We start from the raw sequence: 23,187 nt of genomic DNA on the forward strand, positions 1-23,187 counted from the left end.
ATGTGCCATTTGTAGGTTGTTTCACTTTGATTTAATTGTCTGTGCTGCATTCTTTTGAAAAATCTTCCTCAAGATGTTGTGACTGTTAATTTCCTCTGCAAAATGTTCAGACCTCAAAACCATATTCTGTGAGTGTCTCAAATTAACATGCATGTGTTTTTTGCTTTCCTTGCTCTTTTCCGAGTCCTGTTTTGTTGACCAATAAAATGTATAGCCAATTTTTATGTTTTATGTGTTTTAATCTTAATGCAACAGATTTCCCAGCTGCAGCTTAACTAGGCTGATTGGCATGGCAAAACAAAAAAAAAGTTGTCATTTGTCTAAAAGCTACTTTCTTGGTGCCTTCATGGTAGCATATGCATGGATTGTGCACATGCTGCCATTGATAGTCAACAGGAAAAGAAAATTAAAGAGCGGTAAGTATTCCATTTTCTATTTTAGCACAGTGGTTCTCAGCCTCAGTCCTCAAGTACCCCTGACAGGACATGTTTTGGGAATTTATCTTCACTAAACTAGCTGTCCAAGATACAAAGCCATTCACTGTCTGTGATTAAAAGCACCTGGGCAAGATGAAGGAAAACCTGCAATCATGGCCTGTGAGGGGTACTTGAGGACAGGGTTGAGAACCACTGATTTAGAGCACTGAGCTAAAATCGTGCTCTAGGGAATCCTATTCTAATTGTGGGCATTTGAGGGAAACCAAGTGAGTGTTAGAACCCCTGCTTGTCTTTTTTAGGTTGGGCTTTATGTCCCTTTTCTTAAAATTGGCTTTACTTCCTGTCACATAGCCAAACAGGACGTGAGGGTAAAACTCTACCAATGTCTTTCCTTGGGGGACACAGGTCAATCGAACTAGTGTCCCCATTAGGCAAATTGCACTCTAGCACTTTGTTGTGTATGCCCCACATTAGGTATTTTGGGGTTTAGTAAAGGCAAATCCACTCTGCAATACAAATGTACTCACTGTAAATCTGAGGGAAAACACTGGTGATTTTATTATCCAGTCAGGTAGAAGCAAAGATGTGTTTGTTTTGTTTTTTCCCCCTTGCATGGCACCCTTGGATCGCCAGCAACTGCACTTCCAGTGCAAAGTAGACTTGCCTTTAGAGAATAAACCCCAAAGTCCAAGATAACTAATAATTTTGGGTGTACAGAGCAAAATCCTAGAGTGCAATTTACCTAATGGGGTCACTACCATAGTTAGATTGACCTGTGTGTCCCCAAGGAAAGACATTGGCAGGGTTTTACCCTCATTTCCTGTTTGGCTATGTGACAAGAAGTGAATACATTTGAAGGAAAAAGTGGCAAAATTTGTGAGGTGTCTTCACCCTATCAGGGGGGCAGACATCCCCAAAAACTGACAAGATGTCTAATCCCTCTGCACTCTATCCCCAAGCAAAAATAAAGGATTTCATTTAGTTTAACTTTTCAAAGAGGGAAAACACTGGTGATTTTATTATCCAATCAGGTAGAAGCAAAGATGCGTTTGTTTTGTTTTTTTCCCCTTGCATGGCACCCTTGGATCGCCAGCAACTGCACTTCCAGTGCAAAGTAGACTTGCCTTTAGAGAATAAACCCCAAAGTCCAAGATAACTAATAATTTTGGGTGTACAGAGCAAAATCCTAGAGTGCAATTTACCTAATGGGGTCACTACCATAGTTAGATTGACCTGTGTGTCCCCAAGGAAAGACATTGGCAGGGTTTTACCCTCATTTCCTGTTTGGCTATGTGACAAGAAGTGAATACATTTGAAGGAAAAAGTGGCAAAATTTGTGAGGTGTCTTCACCCTATCAGGGGGGCAGACATCCCCAAAAACTGACAAGATGTCTAATCCCTCTGCACTCTATCCCCAAGCAAAAATAAAGGATTTCATTTAGTTTAACTTTTCAAAGATTATTCTTATCAGCTGTGATGCAGGTCATTGGCCCATTTAGACCTTGTTCAATAGAAAACTTTCACTATAAACATTTGTTAGTCCAGTCCTGGAAATCTGCATCTGCTTTAATATTAATATCCCTTAAAAAAAATTGGGTACCTGCAGCTAGATGCGCAACTGCTATGTGTGCGGAGGTATGTACCCTTGGTACATATCTGGTTCCTGGAAGCGGTGGCCAGCACACTGGAATGACATCACGCCCCTGCAGGAAGTTGCTTTTACTGCTGCTAATTTCTTCCCCCCCACCATGCCCCGCTCACTGTTCTCTGAGGAAGAGATGATCCTTATTTGTAAATTAAGATTTTTTTTTTTGTTAACATGGGGTGGTGTTTTTGTGAGTCCCTAACACACATTCAAACATATTAGGGCCAATTTAGACAGGATTCGATTTACCTACCAGCATGTTTTTAGAGTGTTGGAAGAAACCAACGCAGGCACAGGGAGAACATGCAAACTCCAGGCAGATGGTATTGCGAGCCTTTGGACCAGCGACCCTTTTTGCTGCTAGGTGAAAGTGCTAACCACTACACCACTGTGCTGCCCAAATATATATCTACAGATGTAGGTTCTTGTGTCCACCAACAGAGAGCAGTTGGGTAGATGTCACACTCCCAATTCTGGAGGCATACTAATGGTCCAGCTAAGGGGTCTACGGCCCTCCAGTTGTTCAGGAACTACAATTCCCATCATGCCTAATCATGTCTGTGAATGTCAGGATTTTACAATGCCTCATGGGATGTGTAGTTCCGCAACAGCTGGAGAGCCCTAGTTTGAAGTCTTGAAAAAAGGTGGTTTCTCATGTGCCTTGTATAATGCCCAAGTAATATCGTTAGGAAAATACAAGTGGGTTATGGCACATCTACAAAATTTGGCACCTAAGATGGCCATCCACTATGCGCTGATTGGCCAATCTCTGTCCAACTTGATATTTCGCCAAAATAGGTAATAGGAAGATGGATTTGAACAATTCATTCATTCAAATTATAGGAAATCAAACAGGCTCTTGCGCTAAAACCAACTTTTTTTTAAGAGCTAACTGATTGCTGTGTATGGTCACCTTTAAAAATCAAGATCTGAAAATATAAATTTATTGGGTTTAGAAACACTTCTCTGTTCTTTGTAATGTATTAAAAGATTTGGGTAAAAATAGAAAAAAAAAAACATTTCAAAGATATATTAGAGGTGATAGGAATGAGATTAGCATCAAAGGGGTTAATTAACTGAGAACACCTACTAATTGCCTAACAAGACACATCCAATGAGATGACATTAACCAATTGTATTGGGCGTGCTCTATTATCAATGAGAAAACTGCACTTACCCTAGCACCAGTTGCAGTTTACATATTTATTATCATGTTGCACATCTGCGTGCGCTGGTTCGCACATTCAATCGATGATTTTTCCGGCGCACCAATTAAGGTGTGAACTGGTGCATCGCATTCATCTTAGTAAATCACCCCCTGTGTGTCTTCCCGACAATTGGTGGCAGCGGACATCCATGATCATCCGCTGATCAGCTTCTGATGTGACAAATCACAGTAAAAGGGGCGTGGTATCAGCGTGCACCCGCCCCCTATCACATATATAAACATGATTCTGCAGTAAATCTGCTATAGGGCAGTCAGCAAGTGGTAAATAAATCGTATGAATGTGCACAGTGCTGTGCTTCTCTTACTCAGTAAACCAGAAACCAATATATTATATTAGATACATGTTGTCTTTTTCAAAATCCTCTCCACATTATTTACACCAAATATATTTCATAATGAGTAACATTTTAATAAATTCAGTTGTAACACAAAACTATTTTGGAAACTGGAACATATTCCTAAACGTTCAAATCAAATATTCTCTTCTAAACTAAAATTTAATTTCCTGATATTAACCAAGAGCTAAAGTTACTTTGATTGCCTTTACCTTCAACTATGTTGTAAGTTATTCAATTATTGATTTATTATTAAATTATTGTTCCTTAATGGTTTTCATATTCACTGTGCAGAGGAAACCCTTGCTAAGAATATGTCACCCAACACCATCACTGAAGGATTTGGTTATAGTCGACAGAGAGAAAGGAACTGATAGAGCCACTGTTAGCTCAGTTCTCTTTTTTGGACTTAATTTCAGGTTTTTGTTTTGCAAGTATTCATGCACACAATACATTTCTAGGGAAAATGTATTCATATGTATGCTCATATGCATGTATTTACATGTAACGGTGCAAAGTGCTGGTCGGCAACGCATATTTTTTCATTTATTATTTTTACTCAATAATACACAGCGCTTGTTTATGCTCCTGTGTATACAGGCACATTGTAAATAATGGGCTGCATGCTAGATCTGTAAAACAAAAAAGCACTGTACTCTTCAAGCTGTAGAATGCAAGATGCCAAAAAGTATAAAAGAGTGCAAGTGGTTATAATGATGTGGAAAGCGTAACCCCATCAACCAACATCAGATTTTATCCTTTATAATACTTTTCCCATGTATTTAGAAGACTTATATAAGATACAAAACTTAAAGGAACTTAAAGAAGCAACAGCTAGAAATTATAATAATTTTACTACACTACTAAAAACATCATCTGAATCTGCCCATACATCCTGCATAACAGTCACACACATTTTGCAGCCAGGAATCAACTTGGCACTTTAGAGGCAGAGAAATAAAAGCTCAAATGCCTGTAAAAGCAGCTTTACTGTGAGCTGCAGTGTGCATGAGCCCTAAGTGCATTTTTTTTGTAAGACAAATATATTATTAGCAAGAATAGTGCAAGTTGCTATTGTAATTATTTGTACGTCACAAAGATAAATGGTTTTATTATAGAGACAAAAACGTCCAAGATACTAAAAAGACATAGGCAGTGGTCGGTTTTACATATTTACTTATGCTATTTTCTCTTGTTTTTTTACTCATACAGATTGTGTATGTATATTTAAGTGTAAATCAATTTCTCCTATTGTACAAAGACATACAGATTATTTCAATGATTTATACACCAGCACAGTGCCCTCCAAAGTCTCCCCAACTTTGAAAGGATTAAGGTTAAAGGTTAGCGTTAGGAAGGGGGAGAAGCTTTGCGATCACGGGACAGGGGTGATAGGGAAGGTACAGGGAACGATGTATAGTATTAGTGAAAAGTTAGTGGACCCCCTCAGAGGAACAGACCAGACACAAAAATGTTGATTAGTAAACAAGTCATTAATTAGATTTCAGTTCATTAGTAATCAAACCTTGAGTTAAACATGTCACAGATCACAAGAGAGGGGACATGCAGGAGGAGGGTAGGGTCATGCAAGTTAATGCATCCCAGAACAAAGAGGCAAGAAGATCATTGGTCAGGGAGGCATTACATTTTAAGGCATGCAGTTAATGAGATTAATGGAAGTAGGGGGAGGTCCAGTCAGTTCATGCTAAAGCCCCATGCTCATTGAAACACAGCAGCCAATTGAAGCTTGATGGTTAAGGAGCTATGTTAAAGAAACAAGAAGGGAAAGCAGAAAATGTAGAATTTAAGTTGAATGACAAAAAAAAAAATTAACAACTGATTGCTTCTTGCTTGCAAAAACAAACAAACCAAAAGGAGTCTGAAAATAAAGGGTGTTATGCCTGTGGTGAGATGTTAGGGGAAAAAAAATCAGTAAGTCATCAAGTGAATATATATATATATATATATATATATATATATATATATATATATCTTTAGCATATCTCTTACTACACTTTCAGACTCCTGAAGAAGAGGAAAGAGATGATAAAGTATAAAGGATTGCCAGAGAGTTAGTGAAGATACAGTACAAGATTTATGTGGTAAGGATGTATTATGTTAATTCATGCCTTTATCACCACCCCCTCCCACTTATAACATGCATTGTCTAAGAAGGAGGGCGATCTATAATGGCAGCCAAATTAAAGGGAATTTCTTAATGATTCACTAAGAAACGACAGGTAGGGAAAGAAGGAATGGCTATAAGGGTTATAGGTAAGCAACTAGACAATAACCTGTGTATAATCAGATTACTAGACCCCAAAGCTTACTCCGCACAACCTACAACACAGGCTGCCATGAAAGACCCCCGCCCCCTAACCTCAGCCCATCCAGTAATACAGAAAGCAGTGTTTAATGCTGGGAGATTATGTGCATGAGTCAGTGAGGGTACAAAGAAAGAAGAGGAACAGCAAGAAAAGGCAGAGTTTAGAAAAATAAAAGAGAGCGCAAAAATAAAAATACTAAAAAATGGAGTACAAACAGAAAAATGATAGTTCTATATATGACCCTTTAAAATGTAAAGCAGGAGTTAGGAAACACTAATTTTTATTAAAATGAATCTCCAAGCTAAACTAGCCCCATATTTGACATTGTAAGTTGATCTTCTTTGTGCTTACAGTATATACAGTCACCACAAGATACCACTCTGCACCCTGACCTACACAGACAACCTGCAACAAAATATGTCATTCATGTACTGTAGCACTATTTGCATACATAAGTTGCCAGATGGCTATATGGCATAGTCCTACTATTACTTCCAATGCATACAATCAACAACTACTTCTTCTTAGGCCTAATTTACTAAAAGAAAATGCACAACAGCAAGGAGAGCTTATTGTAAAGTAACTTGTATGTTTGAAATGTGGATTTGCATGATTCAGTCATATTCAATGCATATGTTGTTGTACCAGTTTGTACTTTATATAAAACATCCAAATAATGTTGCTTTTATGCCTACTCTAACAAAATAATAAATCACAAAAATTTGACAATAGCAATATTTCTACAAAGTATGACATAAGCATGTGCTGAACAAGTGATAAAACAAATATAGCAACATATGTATGGGCATCTATTACTAGAGCCTCTAAATGCAAGCAGCAGTGTAAAAAAAAATCATGTACATGTGCATGTTGTGGTCAAAGACCTTTTGCACATGCACAGTATAATACATGCATGCACACTATGGTACCAGGGTTGCCAACTGCCTGTAATCCATGGACAAATTGTACAAATCTGTGTTTTTTTACAGCTGTCCAAAAAAACACTGTAGAAATAATAGCCAGGGACAGTGACATCTTACACAAAGCCAGAAGATTTTCTTTATTCTGCCACTACTCTGCCACCTGCCGCTGCCACTGCCTGCTCTAGCAACCATGCACATGCTTGTTTTGCCCCCAACAGATTGAGAGGAGAATGAAGGAAACTTCCTCTTCCTGGTACCCTCTAATTTCTCTTTTGTAGATCTGTGCCTGCCGTGTGATCTTCAAAAGTTGGCTTCTGAGTGTGGTCCTGATGTTGCTGATGCTTTGTAAGACTTCCATACCCTTTAAACTAAAATTTGATTTTTATCTGATTAGTTCAAGAGGCAAAGATATGGACCTGTACCAGAAGCTAGTCGAGAGGGATATTACGTGCCTGTCATCTAAAAACTCTGTTCTTTTTTCTGACAATTTAACCCCTCAGGAATGGGAGGCATTGAAAGTTTTAAGTAATGATTCCAGCATAGGCACCAGAAACTCTGATAAAGGGGGTTTGGTGATTGTGCTTGATGGGGGTTTGGTGTTTGTGCTTCGTCTCTTACAGAGAAGAAGCGTTTAGGCCACTTTCTGTTATACCTTCATTAAGTTAAAAGGTGATGCTGCAACATGTTACTTTATGTCTGACTCCCAGTTAAAGCAGAGCTCCACCTAAAAGTGGAAGCTACGCTTAGTCCCACAAAAATGTTGCACTTTTAGGGGGGAGCAGACACCTGTCAAAACCAGGTACCCACTCCCACTTCCGGATAAGATCGCCACACAATGATTGTGGCAATCTACAGAATTTCTGGCTAGATTTCTGAGTCTGATGATATGTATCAGATTCAACCTCTAATAGTATATACAGTATCTCACAAAAGTGAGTACACACGGAAGATCTTACCCAGAAGTGGAAGTGGGTAACTAGTTTTACAGGTATCTGCTAACCCCAAAAAGTGCCACATTTTTGTAAATATTTTATTATATCTTTTAATGTGACAACACTGAAGAAATTACACTTTGCTACAATGTAAAGTAGTGAGTGTAGAGCTTGTATAACAGTGTACATTTTCTGTCCCCTCAAAATAACTCAACACACAGCCATTAAAGTCTAAACCGCTTGCAAGAAAAGTGAGTACACCCTTAAGTGAAAATGTCCAATTTGGGCCCAATTATCCATTTTCCCTCCTCAGTGTCATGTGACTCCCTAGTACTACATGGTCCCAAGTGTGAATGGGTAGGAGGTGTGTTAAATTTGGTGGTATCGCTCTCACTCTCTCATACTGGTCATTGAAAGTTCAACATGACACCTCATGGCAAAGAACTCTCTGAGGATCTGAAAAAAAGAATTGTTGCTCTACATAAAGATGGCCTAGGCTATAAGAAGATTGCCAAGACCCTGAAACTGAGCTGCAACATGGTGGCCAAGACCATACAGCAGTTTAACAGGACAGGTTCCACTCAGAACAGGCCTCGCTATGGTCGACCAAAGAAATTGAGTGCACATGCTCAGCATCATGTCCAGAGGTTGTATTTGGGAAATAGACGTTTGAGTGCTGCCATGATTGCTGGAGAGGTTGAAGGTGTGGGGGGTCAGCCTGTCAGTGCTCAGACCATACAAGACACACTGCATCAAATTGGTCTGCATGGCTGTCTTCCCAGAAGGAAGCCTCTTCTAAAGATGATGCACAAGAAAGCCTGCAAACAGTTTGCTGAAGGCAAGCAAATTAAGGACATGGATTACTGGAACCATGTCCTGTGGTTTGATGAGACCAAGATAAACATATTTGGTTCAGATGGTGTCAAGCGTGTGTGGCTGCAACCAGGTGAGGAGTACAAAGACAAGTGTGTCTTGCCTATACAGTCAAGCATGGTGCTGGCAGCTTTATGGTCTGGGGCTGCATGAGTGCTGCCGACACTGGGGAACTACAGTTCATTAAGGGAATCATGAATGCCAACATGTAGTGTGACATACTGAAGCAGAGCATGATCCCCTCTCTTTGGAGACTGGGCCGCAGGGCAGTATTCCAACATGATAACGACCCCAAACACACTTCAAAGATGACTACTGCCTTGCTAAAGAAGCTGAGGGTAAAGGTGATGGACTGGCCAAGCATGTCTCCAGACCTAAACCCTATTGAGCATCTGTGGGGCATCCTCAAAAGGAAGGTGGAGGAGTGCAAGATCTCTAACACCCACCAGCTCTGTGATGTCGTCATGGAGAAGTGGAAGAGGACTCCAGTGACATCCTGTGAAGCTCTGGTGAACTCCATGCCTGAGATGGTTAAGGCAGTAATGTAAAATAATGGCAGGCACACATAGTATTGACACATTGGGCCCAAGTTGGACATTTTAGGGGTGTACTCACTTTTGTTGCCAGCGGTTTAGGCATTAATGGCTGTGTGTTGAGTTATTTTGAGGGGACAGCAAATTTACAGTGTTATACAAGCTGTACACTCACTACTTTACATTGAATCAAAGTGTAATTTCTTCAGTGTTGTCACATGAAAAAATATAATGAAATATTTACAAAAATGTGAGGGGTGTACTTACTTTTGTGAGATGCTGTGTATATATATATATCTATATATATATCTATATATATATATATATATATATATATATATATATATATATATACATACAGTGCCTTGAAAAAGTATTCACACCCCCTGACATTTTCCACATTTTGTCATGTTACAACCAAAAACGTAAATGTATTTTATTGGGATTTTATGTGATAGACCAACACAAAGTGGCACATAATTGTGAAGTGGAAGGAAAATGATAAATGGTTTTCAAAATTGTTTACAAATAAATATGTGAAAAGTATGTTGTGCATTTGTATTCAGCCCCCCTAGGCCAATACTTGGTAGAACATCCTTTCTCTGCAATTACAGCTGCAAGTCTTTTTGGGGGTATCTCTACCAGTTTTGCACATGTAGAGAGAGACACTTTTGCACATTTTTCTTTCCAAAATAGCTCAAGCTCTGTCAGATTGGATGGAGAGTGCCTGTGAACAGCAATTTTCAAATCTTGCCACAGATTCTCAACTCGATTTAGGTCTGGACATTGACTGGGCCATTTTAACACATGCATATGCTTTGATCTATACCATTCCATTGTAGCTCTGGCTGTATGTTTAGTGTCGTTATCCTGCTGGAAGGTGATGCCCTGTATTTGGCTCCATCCATCTTTCCATCAGCTCTGACCAGCTTCCCTAGCCCTGCTGAAGGAAAGCATCCCCACAACATGCCAACATCATGTTTCACGGTGTGGCTGGTGTGTTCAGGGTGATGTGCAGTGTTAGTTTTTCCACCAAAGATAGCACTTTGCTGTTAGGCCAAAAAGTTAAATTTTGGTTTCATCTGTCCAGTGCATATGGATATTCCAGAATAGATTGTCTTTTTTTTTTAAACTTTACATATTAACTAAATAATACACCACAATTTTTTTGAGGTTTTTATCAGTTTTAGTTTTTTTTTTTTTTTTTTTTAAGTAATCAATTAATCAAAACAATGATCGGCCAACTAATCGAATTATGAAAATAATCATTAGTTGCAGCCATATTACAATCCTACAGAGATTTGATACTTTGTTCATTTTAACCAGTTCTCGACCGGCGCACGACGATGTACTTCGGCAGAATGGCATAGGCAGACATATTGGCATACAGGTATCACATGCTCACCGCCCGGGGCCCCTATGAGTCCGGTCGCGGGTCCCACGGACTCGATCACTGTGGGGATACCCGCGATCGTCTCACGTCTCACGTTGTAAACAGCATCTCCTCGTTCTGCCTAGCAACAAGTGACGCTGATCTCTGCTCCATGTGATTGGATCAGAGATCAGTGTTCACTAACACAAAGCCCAGTCCCCCACAGGAACACTTAACCCCTTCACTGCCAGTGTCATTTACACAGGAATTCGTGCATTTGTATAGCACTGATTGCTGTATAAATGACAATGGTCCCAAAAATGTGTCAAAAATGTCCGATGTGTCATTCATAATGTTGCAGTCACAATAAAAATCCTTGATTACCGCCATTACTAGTAAAAAATAATTATTAATTAATTAATTACTATCCCCTATTTTGTAAACGCTATAATTTTTGCGCAAACCAATCAATAATCGCTTATTGCGTTTTTTTTAAACAAAAATATGTAGAAGAATATGTATCCGCCTAAACTGAGGGAAAAAAAAACGTTTTTTAATATATTTTTGGAGGATATTTATTAAAAACAAAAAGTAAAAAATAATATTTTTTTTTTCAAAATTGTCGCTCTATTTTTTTTATAGCGCAAAATATATAAACCGCAGGGGTGATCAAATACCACCAAAAGAAATCTCTATTTGTGGGAAAAAAAGGATGTCAATTTTTTTGGGAGCCACGTCGCATGACCGCTCAATTGTCAGTGCCGAATCGCAAAAAGTGGTCTCGTCTTAAGCCAGCAAAATGACCCGGTCTGAAAGTGGTTAATATTTTATACCTGTTGTTTGTAATATTGTATATGTTTGTATCATGTTACGTCATAATGTTTAAAAAAGGTTTTATTGTGTTGTTTGTATTAGCAGCAGGTGGCAGCTGATTATCAGTTTGCTTTACCACCTCATTAGACCTCACCTGTCAGTGGGCTAGAGTTATTAGTATATAGGCTAGGTCTAATTATGGTTTGAGCTGGAATTGTTAGGTGAACTAACATGGAGCAGTGTTTTATGTGTGTGATTATTCCAGAAGAAATGCTAGGGACCCTGATTTATGGATGAGACACTGTGGATTTAAGGGGGAATTCTTGGAACTCTGATGTTAAGGGGGGCTCTGGGGACACTGATGTAAGGAGGTGATCTGGGTGTGGGGTAATGGTGGGGGGAAACTCTGCAGATTCTTATATAAAGAGGGGCTCTAGGAACCCTGATGCAAGTGGAGACTCTGGGGACTTTGATGTAAGGAGGAACTCTGATGTGGGCAGAGGGTTCATCCTGACTGCTGCACTCTATATGTTTTATATGTTATTTATCCTGACCTCTGCACTCTGTACACCATGGTGTATATTGCATAGTCCTAACCAAGGTGTTTGTTGACTCAACGGTTGCTCATTTAAATTAAGTTCTTCCTTAAGGTAGGCCCAGTCAGACATGATATTCTTTTGATATTGCTATTCTTTTTTGTGTGAATCAAAGCATATGTAATGTAAATTATTATTGTTTTTTTTTTTATTAAAACAATCTTTTACATTGAGATGTATTTGTGCTGAGAGCCTGTCAGTTGTGGTAAAGTAATTAGGAGTATTTTGTAGATACAAGCACTGTGGTATATGTTTGAAGTGTTTACAGTGAATAGGTTCTGTTTAATGATCCTGCTTTAAGCCCCTTTGCTGCTAAGCAAAATCTGTTTCCCTGCTGATGTGTGCGTAGCACGCTGCACAACTTATTTTTCTGTTTTATCTTGCTCACATTTTGTCATTCTCTTTTCTGTTTTTACTTGTAAAGCCAACAGAATACTTGTTATGAACATTGCTAAAGTGGAAGTTCAGCCAAACCTTATCTAATGATAAAACCTACTCTCAGCCACATTCTAAACCTTATCTATCTAGCCCCGTAAAGAAGAGATTGCTATATTGCAGCCACTTCGGTCCAATGCTGAGCTGTCAACGGCAGCTTCGGTGTGTGAGAGTGTGCAGGAGAGGCAGCCGACAACAGAAGCGCCATAGTAACTCTATGGGTGATATCACTTCCCAGGAATTTCACAGTTTTTGTCTTTCTTGCAGTACACAGCAGCTGTCGCTGGAGAACGGACCAAAGTGGCTGCAAAACAGGTAAGTGTAGTGATTTTGTTCTTTAGGTTTAGAATGTGGCTGAGAGTAAGTTTAGCGTTATATAGGTTTTGACTGAACTTCCACTTTAATACGTACACATTGTTTATACTGTTTAAATATCAATTGTCTTAGTTTATTACAGGCGTTTCGGTCATATGTCAAGATGTCAATAAATAATGGGTTCCATTAGTAAATTGTCTTATTGGTAAAAAGTAATGTAACGTTGGCAACCCTGTTAGGTACTCTCTGTGCAGCATAGGCTATGGTATTTTTTTTACATTTAGCAGTTTGTGCAGCCACTTTTAGTGAAAGCGCTGGGCACTTCATTTAGTCTTATTCCTTAATGCAAAAAAAAAACAAAAAAAAAAAACAGATGTCACATAGCAGAAGTAGAAAATGTCATATTTCTTTTAGGCATGTAAGCATTTAGCTGCTGTATGTTCAGATAATGGAGCTTAAATTTCTTAGCAGACCAGATATTTTAGTGACTTTGCCTATATCTGCTATAAAAGATATGCAGTTCACATGTTCCTTGGGCGCATAATAAATAAAGTGAAAACATGACTGGGTAGTTCAACTTGCTCCTGAGCTGCATCAATATGACAATATACATGCATATGTTTTAGTAAATTAGGCCCACTATCTTAATAGACACACAACCATGTTAATCAAATAATATTCAATCAACATATTATATGAAGTCTATACATACAGGTGTTACTTTCCCTACAAGAAAATATTGCAAATGTCTGCAAAATAATGAACACAGCAGCAAAGGCAAAGATATATCCTTATATTTTTTAATGACTAAGTGCTAATTATTTTTAAGTTATTGTGAGACTCATTTATAGACCACATAATGGTACTACTATTCAAAACATCTAGGTAAACAGTATCTAGGATTCAGCACTGATATTCTTAATGTACCAAGCAACCACATGGAGACAAATTCCCTGCCTAATACATGAAATAACCTGCTATCAGTCACTGACACCCACAGTGACTATTAGCAGAAAATATCAATAATCCAAAGCATATGCCCATCTGCATTCACTGAAACAGCAATACAGTGTATGCAGATTTAAGAAGAAATAAAAACAATCACAGTTAGTAAGTTCCAGAATAGCTTCTACTTGTTTACATAAAAATATTACATAACTATTATTTTCTAACAATTGCATTTAGCGACAACATAAAACCTGCACTGCACTTTTTGAGCAGATCCACCTAGGATCCACTTAGAAAACATGTTGTGCTAGTTACGTGGACCCATAAAAAAATGACAAAAAAATGCAAAATTAAATGATAAAATGTGGAATTCATTTGAAATTATAGATGAGTGCACCAAGCTACAATAACATTGTCTGAAAAAGATAGAAAGGACTTTGTAAAGGAGAGTTTTAAGGTGAGGTGAAAGGGAACAGCGGTTAAGGGACTTTAGGTTTTTGAGCTGTGAACAGAACAGAAGACAGGAGCTGGAATAAACCCCAGGGATACAATTGGAGTGATATCTACCAGGTAATGGAGTTTGTTTACCAGAGCATGTCCGATGCCTGCATGCTTTAATGCGAGTGAAAGAAAAAAAAAATATATGTATATATATATATATATATATATAAAAGTATATAATATAATTTGACCTCCCTTCATCCACCTATTGATTTTGAACCAGTGCAGACTACCACCTTAAATATAGGGGACAACGCTATGTTCCATTTAACAGAGGTAAAACATTAGTAGTGGGAGCAAGTGAGAAACAGGAGTGGATAGGTAACGCTGAGACTTTAGAAGATAAAATGAAATAATAGCAAATAAGGAGTGTTAAATAAAACAGGTACAATTCTTTTTATATTTAATGTACTATGCATATTAGAATTTAGGCCATAATTGTAAATCGCTATTCAATGAATCCGTTAAAACTGTCAAGACTGCAACTTGTACAATGTCAGTGAATATTAAACACCATCTTCTTTGACATATTTGTTCTTCAATATCTCATTATATAATACAATATAAAAAAAAAAACATTTTAAGCATTTACACTTTATGACAAAGACAACCAGTAGTTTCTAAGCAATGATACACAATCAAAGTAAATGAAACATAACAATATATTGTATTGGTTATTAAAATAGTACAATGAATAAAATATCTCTGTATTTTGTTTAGTGTGGATGGATTTGAGGTAATTGGTGTTTTTAATTCACTAAAGGGGTTAGATAAATGTTAAAAATTAAATAGATTATCACAAACATTTTTGCTCTCTAAAGTAATCATTTTTCCTGAGAGAAATATGAAGACTGCCATTGTAAACCTCCTTCTGAAAAATGCCAGTTGCTTGGTTGTTATTTTGACATGATGGCCTTGGAGTGGGGGGGGGGGGGGGCTGTGGTGCAAACAAGGATGCTATGCACACACCCGATGTCCTCCTTATGAACTGACGATGCCATTGGTTGTTAGGCTAGAAGGTTATAATGGTGCATGAAAACTTGTGGCTTTGTGTAACCAAAAGGTAAGATTGATTCAACTGCTGACTCCTATACAATGTTTGGATAATGTTTAGGCATTTCACCAAAGCATCCCTGAAAAAGCCTAAGCATCTTGGCTGAAAAAGGCTGCGGTAGAGATCAAAAGCACAGAAAGGAGAAATAGGCTGGTCTGATGGGGGGGGGGGGGCATGTTTATAGGGGGACAGCCTCTTTTTCAGTCCTATCAGATGCCATTTAGCTCTGGCTATAAATAATATATTCTGTGGGACTACAAAGCTTAGCTTTTGTAATGCTTTTGGCTGTACAAATAATCAAAACATGATTTATAAAAACAGTGACTTCAAGGCTCAGCTGGGATTCAATTGAAATACAATCAGGGCTCAAGTCCTGCAGGAACGCATGGGAACAGAGTTCCTGTACTTTTTCCACAACAGGAACTCAGTTCCCGTTAGCAGCCGCATCCTGCAAGACTTTGAAGCATGCAAGCTGTGTGGCAGGTGTTACACCAGCAGCCGCTGACACAGCTAGCAATAGTAAGTTCCGCACACCAGGGGTGGACTGACCATTCAGGCATTGCCTGTAGGGGGCCCCATGACAGCTTCCTCTTTAATCTACCTGTCAATCACAGCTAGCTGATGGGTAGATCAGGTCCCTGCTGCTAAGAGATTGTATTTAGTCAGACCTCTCATGATGCGCTCCTCCCCGCCGGCTTCTCTTGATTTTCTGTCTCCTCATCCCCCTCCCCAAGTCTCCTGCATACTTGCTCTGTGTGTCCCGCTGAATCCCCCCCCTCCTCTATCTTCAGTGCCATATGATGAGAGAACCCAGAGGAGGAGCACAGCTATTCTGCTCACAGGACTTGCAGGGAGAGAGGTGAGCTGAGGGAGGAACATCAGTTTGGGGTGGTAAGCTGAGCACAATACCTGGCAAAGTTTAATGCCAGGAGGGAAGTTTATGTGGAAATATGTGAAGGGTTGGAATAGCAGCGAGTGTGTGTTGGAGCCCTGCACAGTTTGTAGCCCCCCAAGCTAACATACATCTCCTAAGCAGGAACACATCACTATCTCAAGCATTCTGTCCAGATAATGTGCAGTTCATTTTTGACCTTTCCGTTTAACCCTGTGTTATTCAAACTCTGTTCAATGAAAAGTGTAAACTCACCTCTATATACAAAATAACATTTCCCAATAAAGATCAGAACATGATGTTCACATTTGCATGGAAGCACCCTTGAATGAATGCTGATTATTCCGAGAATTACCGTATATATGTTTGTTGAGGATTGTTTTGTTTTTATGTACTAACAGTTAAGCTTCATACGCACAATACGAAAATTGGATGAAAAATACCACTTTTGAAGTGTTCGTGCATAGGAGCGTATCATTTTTTTTATTTTTTTGGTGGGGGAGTGGATCTTGGGTGGGAGTTCCCATGCTTTTTTCCCCAGGACTTGACCCCTGAATACAATGTGATACAGAAGCCAGTAAAGCATAATTAAATACACAATTATGAGATGTTTTAGTCATAAAAGTCACTAATTAATGAAAAATACTATTGGATTAAATCAGAAGACAGAAGATGAAAACGTCATACACCAGATCTCAGTCATTATACAGTCAGGTGAGGATATTGCTTCAGACTAAACTCCTCCTAACTACACTCCTCTGACATATGTCTCCCCACCTATGGGGCTTAATCATAAAGATGAAAGGGTAACCTAGATAGCAGGCTTATACAGTACATTATCAGATGCATGAACAGATAGTGACATACAGACATGCAAACAGAAATAAAAAAACAGAAACATACAGTATAATAGCAAGTGAATCAGCACTTCACTGACATGAAAATTAGTCCATAGAGTCCATGATTACAGGACCAGCAGAGGCAAAGTGAGTGGTTCACTGGTGGATGAATGGAACACATATAGTAACCGGCAGCTTATCAGTGTGTTTGGGATTCCCTCATGAGCATGTGAAACAATAACAAAGGGTGTCAGGTAAGTATGAGATAAAAGCAAGAATCAATTTATTCAAATCCATTTACATTTAAAATGTCTGTATAGTCTGTATACTGTGTGCAGGGCTGGTGTGGTGTATTAAAAAAGCAAAAAAAAAAAAAGTAAGCAGCGGTCTCAATGGACTGGAGGACAGCTGCAAGGCGCAAGCAAGGAGCTGCTGCATAGATAAGAAAAGCTGACGGCGTTGTGGACTCTCACACCCACTAATGATAGGAGTCTGAGGAACAGAGAGGAAGAGAGGGTGGCGGGCCAGAATGCATTTCCGAGGTCCCGCCTCCTTCATTAGGCTAACTTGCCCCACAGAAAGGGAAAACTTTAATCTGTCAGCAGGTCAAGTTTTAGCCAATCCAGGACATGCAAGGGAGGAGCCAACTACATCAATAGCCAATCAGGGACTTTAAAAGGTGGAGTTTCTATTCAGTTTTTTTTATTTTTTAGCCACTAAAAAGAAAAAATCTCCTGTTTTTATAATCCTATTCAGTAAATTGGCAAACAATCTATAAAGCAAGCAAAATAAATGGTGTTGGTAGATCCATTTATAAGCATTCTCAAGTTCAATATTATATTTCTCTAATTTCCCATTCCTCTGTTGTATGATCACTTTAATACACTGGGTAGTGCAAAAATCAGACACGTGCCTCCATTCTTTTATTAGGAATAAACTTTAGATATCCCACAATTGCTGGTTTTCTGATACTAATAAGTCCTCTAATTTATAGAACAATTTACGCAAATACAATTCGAATTTGACGGTGTGTGGTGGTATCAACAGATATGTTTGTATGTTTAGTTATGTTACCAAGTGATGTAATATATTGTTTTATATTGCTATAGCAATCTCTTTTAAAACTGTGTATGTTTACTGATATGAGTAGGAAAATTAGCACTGTGAATGTACTGTATAATTTATATTGAAATAGTTTGTTACTACAAAGTTGTGTGAATGGACTGGAGCTGACATCTCCTGTGCATTAGCCGTCCCATTCTTCTTTTATGCCGTCTACAAGTTTTTTTTTTTAAACCAATAATTTTTATTGTATGTTTTAAACAGCATACAGAGTAGAAATGCAAAAACAAAGGGCAAGAATATCATTCAATCATCAACATGTCATTTAGCTGTACAGTTAAGTACAAATGGGTGGGTGACGAAGAGACAAGATACCAGACAGAGAGGGGGTGGAGAATCCCACCAGCTACCCTCTGTCTACATTCAGCACAGTACTATAGTAGCCCAGAGCTACCAGATACTCCAGTTATGATGAAGTAAGTGACACTGCCTTTAGACAAAGGGTCAGTCACAGTGACAGTGCCTCTAGACCAAGGGTCAGCCGCTATTTTGTAACAACGCTGATTGCCGCCATTACTACTAAAAAAAATATTAATAAAAATGCTATAAAACTAGCCCCCTATATTGTAAATGCTATAACTTTTGAGCAAACCAATCAAGAATCGCTAATTGTGATTTTTTTTTACACTTTGCTACAATGTAAAGTAGTGAGTGTACGGCTTGTATAACAGTGTAAATTTGCTGTCCCCTCAAAATAACTCAAAACACAGACATTAATGTCTAAACTGCTGTCAACAAAAGTGAGTACAAGAGAAAATGTCCAAATTGGGTCCAATTAGCCATTTTCTCTCCCCGGTGTCATGTGACTCGTTAGTGTTACAAGGTCTCAGGTGTGAATGGAGAGCAGGTGTGTTATATTTGGTATTATCACTCTCACTCTCTCATACTGGTCACTGGAAGTTCAACATGGCACCTCATGTCAAATAACTCTGTGAGGATCTAAAAAAGAAATGTTGTTCTACATAAAGATAGCCTAAGCTATAGGAAGTTTGCCAAGACCCTGAAACTGAGCTGCAGCATGGTGGCCAAGCCCATACTGTGGTTTAACAGTGCAGGTTCCACTCTGAACAGGCCTCGCCATGTTCGACCAAAGATGTTGAGTGCACGTGCTCAGCATCATATCCAGAGGTTGTCCTTGGGAAAAAGACATATAAGTGCTGCCAGCATTGCTGCAGAGGTTGAAGAGGTGGGGGTTCAGCCTGACAGTGCTCAGCCTATACGCTGCACACTGCATTAAAATGGTCTGCATGGCTGTCATCCCAGAAGGAAGCCTCTTCTAAAGATAATGCACAAGAAAGCCTGCAAACAGTTTGCTGAAAACAAGCAGACTAAGGACATGGATTACTGGAACCATGTCCTGTGGTCTGATGAGACCAATATAAACGTATTTGATTCAGATGGTGTCAAGCGTGTGTGGCGGCAACCAGGCGAGGAGTACAAAGACAAGTTCGCTTGCCTACAGTCAAGCATGGTGGTGAGCATGTCATGGCCTGGGGCTGCATGAGTTCTGCCAGCACTGGAGAGCTACAGTTCAATGAGGGAACCATGTACTGTGAGATACTGAAGCAGAGCATGATCCCCTCCCTTCAGAGACTGGGCCTCAGGGCAGTATTCTAACACGATAACAACCCCAACACACACCTCCAAGACAACCACTGCCTTGCTAAAGGAGCTGAGGGTAAAGGTGATGGACTGGCCAAGCATGTCTCCAGACCTTAACCACATTGAGCATCTATGGGGCATCCTCAAACAGAAGATGAAGGAGCACAAGGTCTCTAACATCCACCAGCTCTGCGATGCCATCATGGAGGAGTGGAAAAGGACTCCAGTGGCAACCTGTAAAGCACTGGTAAACTCCGTGCCCAAAAAGGTTAAGACAGTGCTGGAAAATAATGGTGGTCACACAAAATATTGACACTTTGAGCCCAATTTGGACATTTTCACTTAGGGGCGTACTCACTTTTGTTGCCAGCGGTGTAGACATTAATGGGTGTGTGTTGAGTTATTTTGAGGGGACAGCAAATTTACACTGTTATACAGCTGCATACTCACTACTTTACATTGTAGCACATGAAAAAATATAATAAAATATTTACAAAAATGTGAGGGGTGTACTCCCTTTTGTACTGTATGTGTCCCTGATTGGCTTACCCAATCGGCTCTGCCGCTTTATGTTTCAGATTGGCCACCAGTGAATTCATGACAGTGCAGCCAGCTCCACTTATTAAAGTCCCTGATTGGCTGTTGATATAGTCGACTTCGTCCTTGCATGTGCTGCATTGATTAAAACATATCTCGTCGACAGATTAAAGCCTTCCCTTTCTAAAATAGAAAATTACTATGCTGCACTATCTCCTGATATTAATAACAACAATGGTTTCAAAGTCCCAACAATGCAATGTTGAAAGTGAAAAATAAACCGTGATAAATTAAGAACTAATATATTGCAAAAAAGTATATAAAGTTGTTTTATTGCTGTGGTGATAAAAACTGTGTTAACTGTCACATTCCACAAACAAAATTAAAATAATAAACAAACTTTTAAACTATATATATATATATATATATATATATATATATATATATATAGCGCCACAAACGTGTATCATAAAGTGCTATAGTGCATAAAACAGTGACATCCTAATCAAATGGAGATCAGTCCAGCATGATTAGTATATAGTCCTTATCAAAGGTATAATGGTGACTTCATAAAAATGGGAAAGCAACGTGTTGTGTTCTTCCCACCCTCAGGCAATGGCAGTTTACCTCAGAGCATGTGACCTTCGCAATTAAGTTCGGTCAACCACGCATATGAATCACCTCAGGGATTCTAAGTTAGCTGTATGGTTCCAAACTGCTCACTGATGCTGTGTCCCCATATACAAACAGTAAAGAGAAACGCCATAGCATGATACAGTTTTAACACAATTTTATTATACAAACAAAAAGCCCCAGTCCAGGGTACTCACATGGGTAAGGTGCATTTAGTGCACCACTCTGTAGTGTGCATTAAAACACGTTGCTTTGTGGCACCATATATATAAATTTTAAAAGTTTGTTTATGATTTTAATTTTGTTTGCAGAATGTGACACTTAACACAGTTTTTATCACCACAGCAATCACATGACTTTATATAAATTTTTTGCAATATATTATTTCTTGGTTAGTTTAGCACAGTTTATTTTTCAGTTTCAATATTGCATTGTTGGCACTTTAAAATCATTGTTGGTATTAATATCAGGAGATAGCACAGCATAGTATTTTTCTATTTTAATTATATAAAAGATATATAATGTACCTAGTTTGACAATTGACTAAATGTTTTTTTGAAGGAAATTCCAGTGAAAGATGATATAATAACACAGGAATCTCCTAGAAAAAGCTGGAATATCTGGTAGCCCTACACCTAAAAAGACCCATGGTATGCACCAAGTACCAGAATGTTGTACAGACGAAAATACACTAGCTAATACAAAGTTACCAATTGTGTGTGCCTTATGGGAAGATAGCTAGAATAATGTGTTAATCTAATAAAATTGAGAACTGTAGCAGGTAGAAAAAAAAGCATTACCACTGAACTTGCATTAAAGTGGTTGTAAACCCTTACACACCACTTTTACCTACAGGTAAGCCTATAATAAGGCTTACCTGTAGGTACTGGAAATATCTCCTAAACCTGCACAATATTTACCATGACGTCACGCGACTCCAGCTAGTCACAGAGCTCGTGACCTACGAAAGGAAGAGGGTGAAGATGCCACCAGTGGGGACATCGTGTACATAACAGGCTTTGTTTGCAGTTAAGTGCAACATAATGGGCTAGTATGAGATGCATACTAGCCCATTATGCTTTACTTTGCAGGGGAATAAAGAGGAAGTAAAACCCATCAGGGTTTACTTTCTCTTTAAATACAGTAGCACCACGTCTCAGTTTTTTTAGAGAGTGAAGATTTTAAGAGATCATCACTCAGTGTATCCCTGGCTTTTAAGCACACTCTATTGTTTTTTGACACGTTGTAGCCATGTCGTAAGAACCTATATTCCATAGATTGTGCTTCTTGATCAAAATCAGTCATGGCAGAATACTTTTTGTCCTAGCCCTAAAAAAATTACCTTTGGGGATAGGTTTAAGGATGTGTGGGGGTGACAACCAGCTGTCTCGTGCCCCTGAGGTGCCCACTTCTTATGCCTGTAAGCAAATAGTCTTTACCATTCAGGGCTCCATAGTACTTCTGAAGGCTCTGGCTTTTATTTGAAATGGTTGGAAGCACAAACAAGTGGCCTGGAGATCTGATACTTGCAGTTGCGTTGATATAGTCCTTCAATGTTTTACTCAGGTCTAAGCTGTTAACCTGCTGACCGTCTTCCTCTATGCAGGTACGGAGAACAATCTTCTATTTTTAAGTGAAATTTTGAGGTCACCTTGGGCATAAAGCTGAGCATTGGATACAGCACCACTCTGTCTCTGAAAAAGGTCATGAAGGGTTCTTTAAACCCAAGAGTGCCCAACTGGCAGAAGTTATGACAGCTAAGAAGATTTAGAGAAGAATTTAGAGTTAGGTACCACGACGAGACATTTTTTCCAAAGGCTTCTGAAGCTAGGTATTCTAAGACCACTGGAAGATCCCACTGTGGGAAAAAGGCACTCTAAGCCCACGTACACATGGTCGGAGATTTTGCCAATCAAATCCGTTGGATTTTGCCCGTCGGATTTAGTCCGACGGATTGTGTCCGAAACTGTTGCATACACACGGTCGGGCCAAGTTGGCGAAAAATCCGATCTTTCAGAACGTAATGACGTAATTTCATTACGATGGGACTACATTCAGGCTAGTAGCCAATAGCTTTGATGTAGGAATTTGATCTGAGCATGCGTCGCACTTGGTCCGATGAAAATGCTCTACACATGATCGGATTAGGTCCGTCCGGCCCAGTTGGTTGGGAAATCTTTCCAACATGTTGGAAAATTGGGTCGGACGGAGATTCGGACGAAATCAGTCCGATGCATACCACACGCAGTCGGATTATCTGATGACATGGTCCGATAAGACTCATTCCGACAGATT

The 23,187-nt window shown here is 39.1% G+C and overlaps 1 protein-coding gene across 30 annotated transcripts in view; it reads right to left on the reverse strand.

The window, feature by feature from the left end:
• The window catches only part of LOC143934091 (neurexin-2-like), a 3,463,823-nt gene that overhangs the window by 2,188,811 nt on the left and 1,251,825 nt on the right, over positions 1-23,187 (reverse strand). For 15 of the 30 annotated variants that reach the window (XM_077457436.1, XM_077457654.1, XM_077457523.1 and 12 more), the window contains one exon: positions 14,280-14,324. The exons of 7 other annotated variants lie outside the window; for them this stretch is intronic. In XM_077457436.1, the coding sequence (XP_077313562.1) occupies positions 14,280-14,324 (45 nt within the window). The remainder of the gene's footprint in view (positions 1-14,279; positions 14,325-23,187) is intronic. 8 more of the 30 variants (XM_077457482.1, XM_077457532.1, XM_077457608.1 and 5 more) reach the window with 1 other exon arrangement.

This window comes from Lithobates pipiens, unplaced genomic scaffold, assembly GCF_037356315.1.
Source record: "Lithobates pipiens isolate NorthernLeopardFrog02 unplaced genomic scaffold, aLitPip1_a1.2 Scaffold_10, whole genome shotgun sequence".
NCBI lineage: Eukaryota > Metazoa > Chordata > Amphibia > Anura > Ranidae > Lithobates > Lithobates pipiens.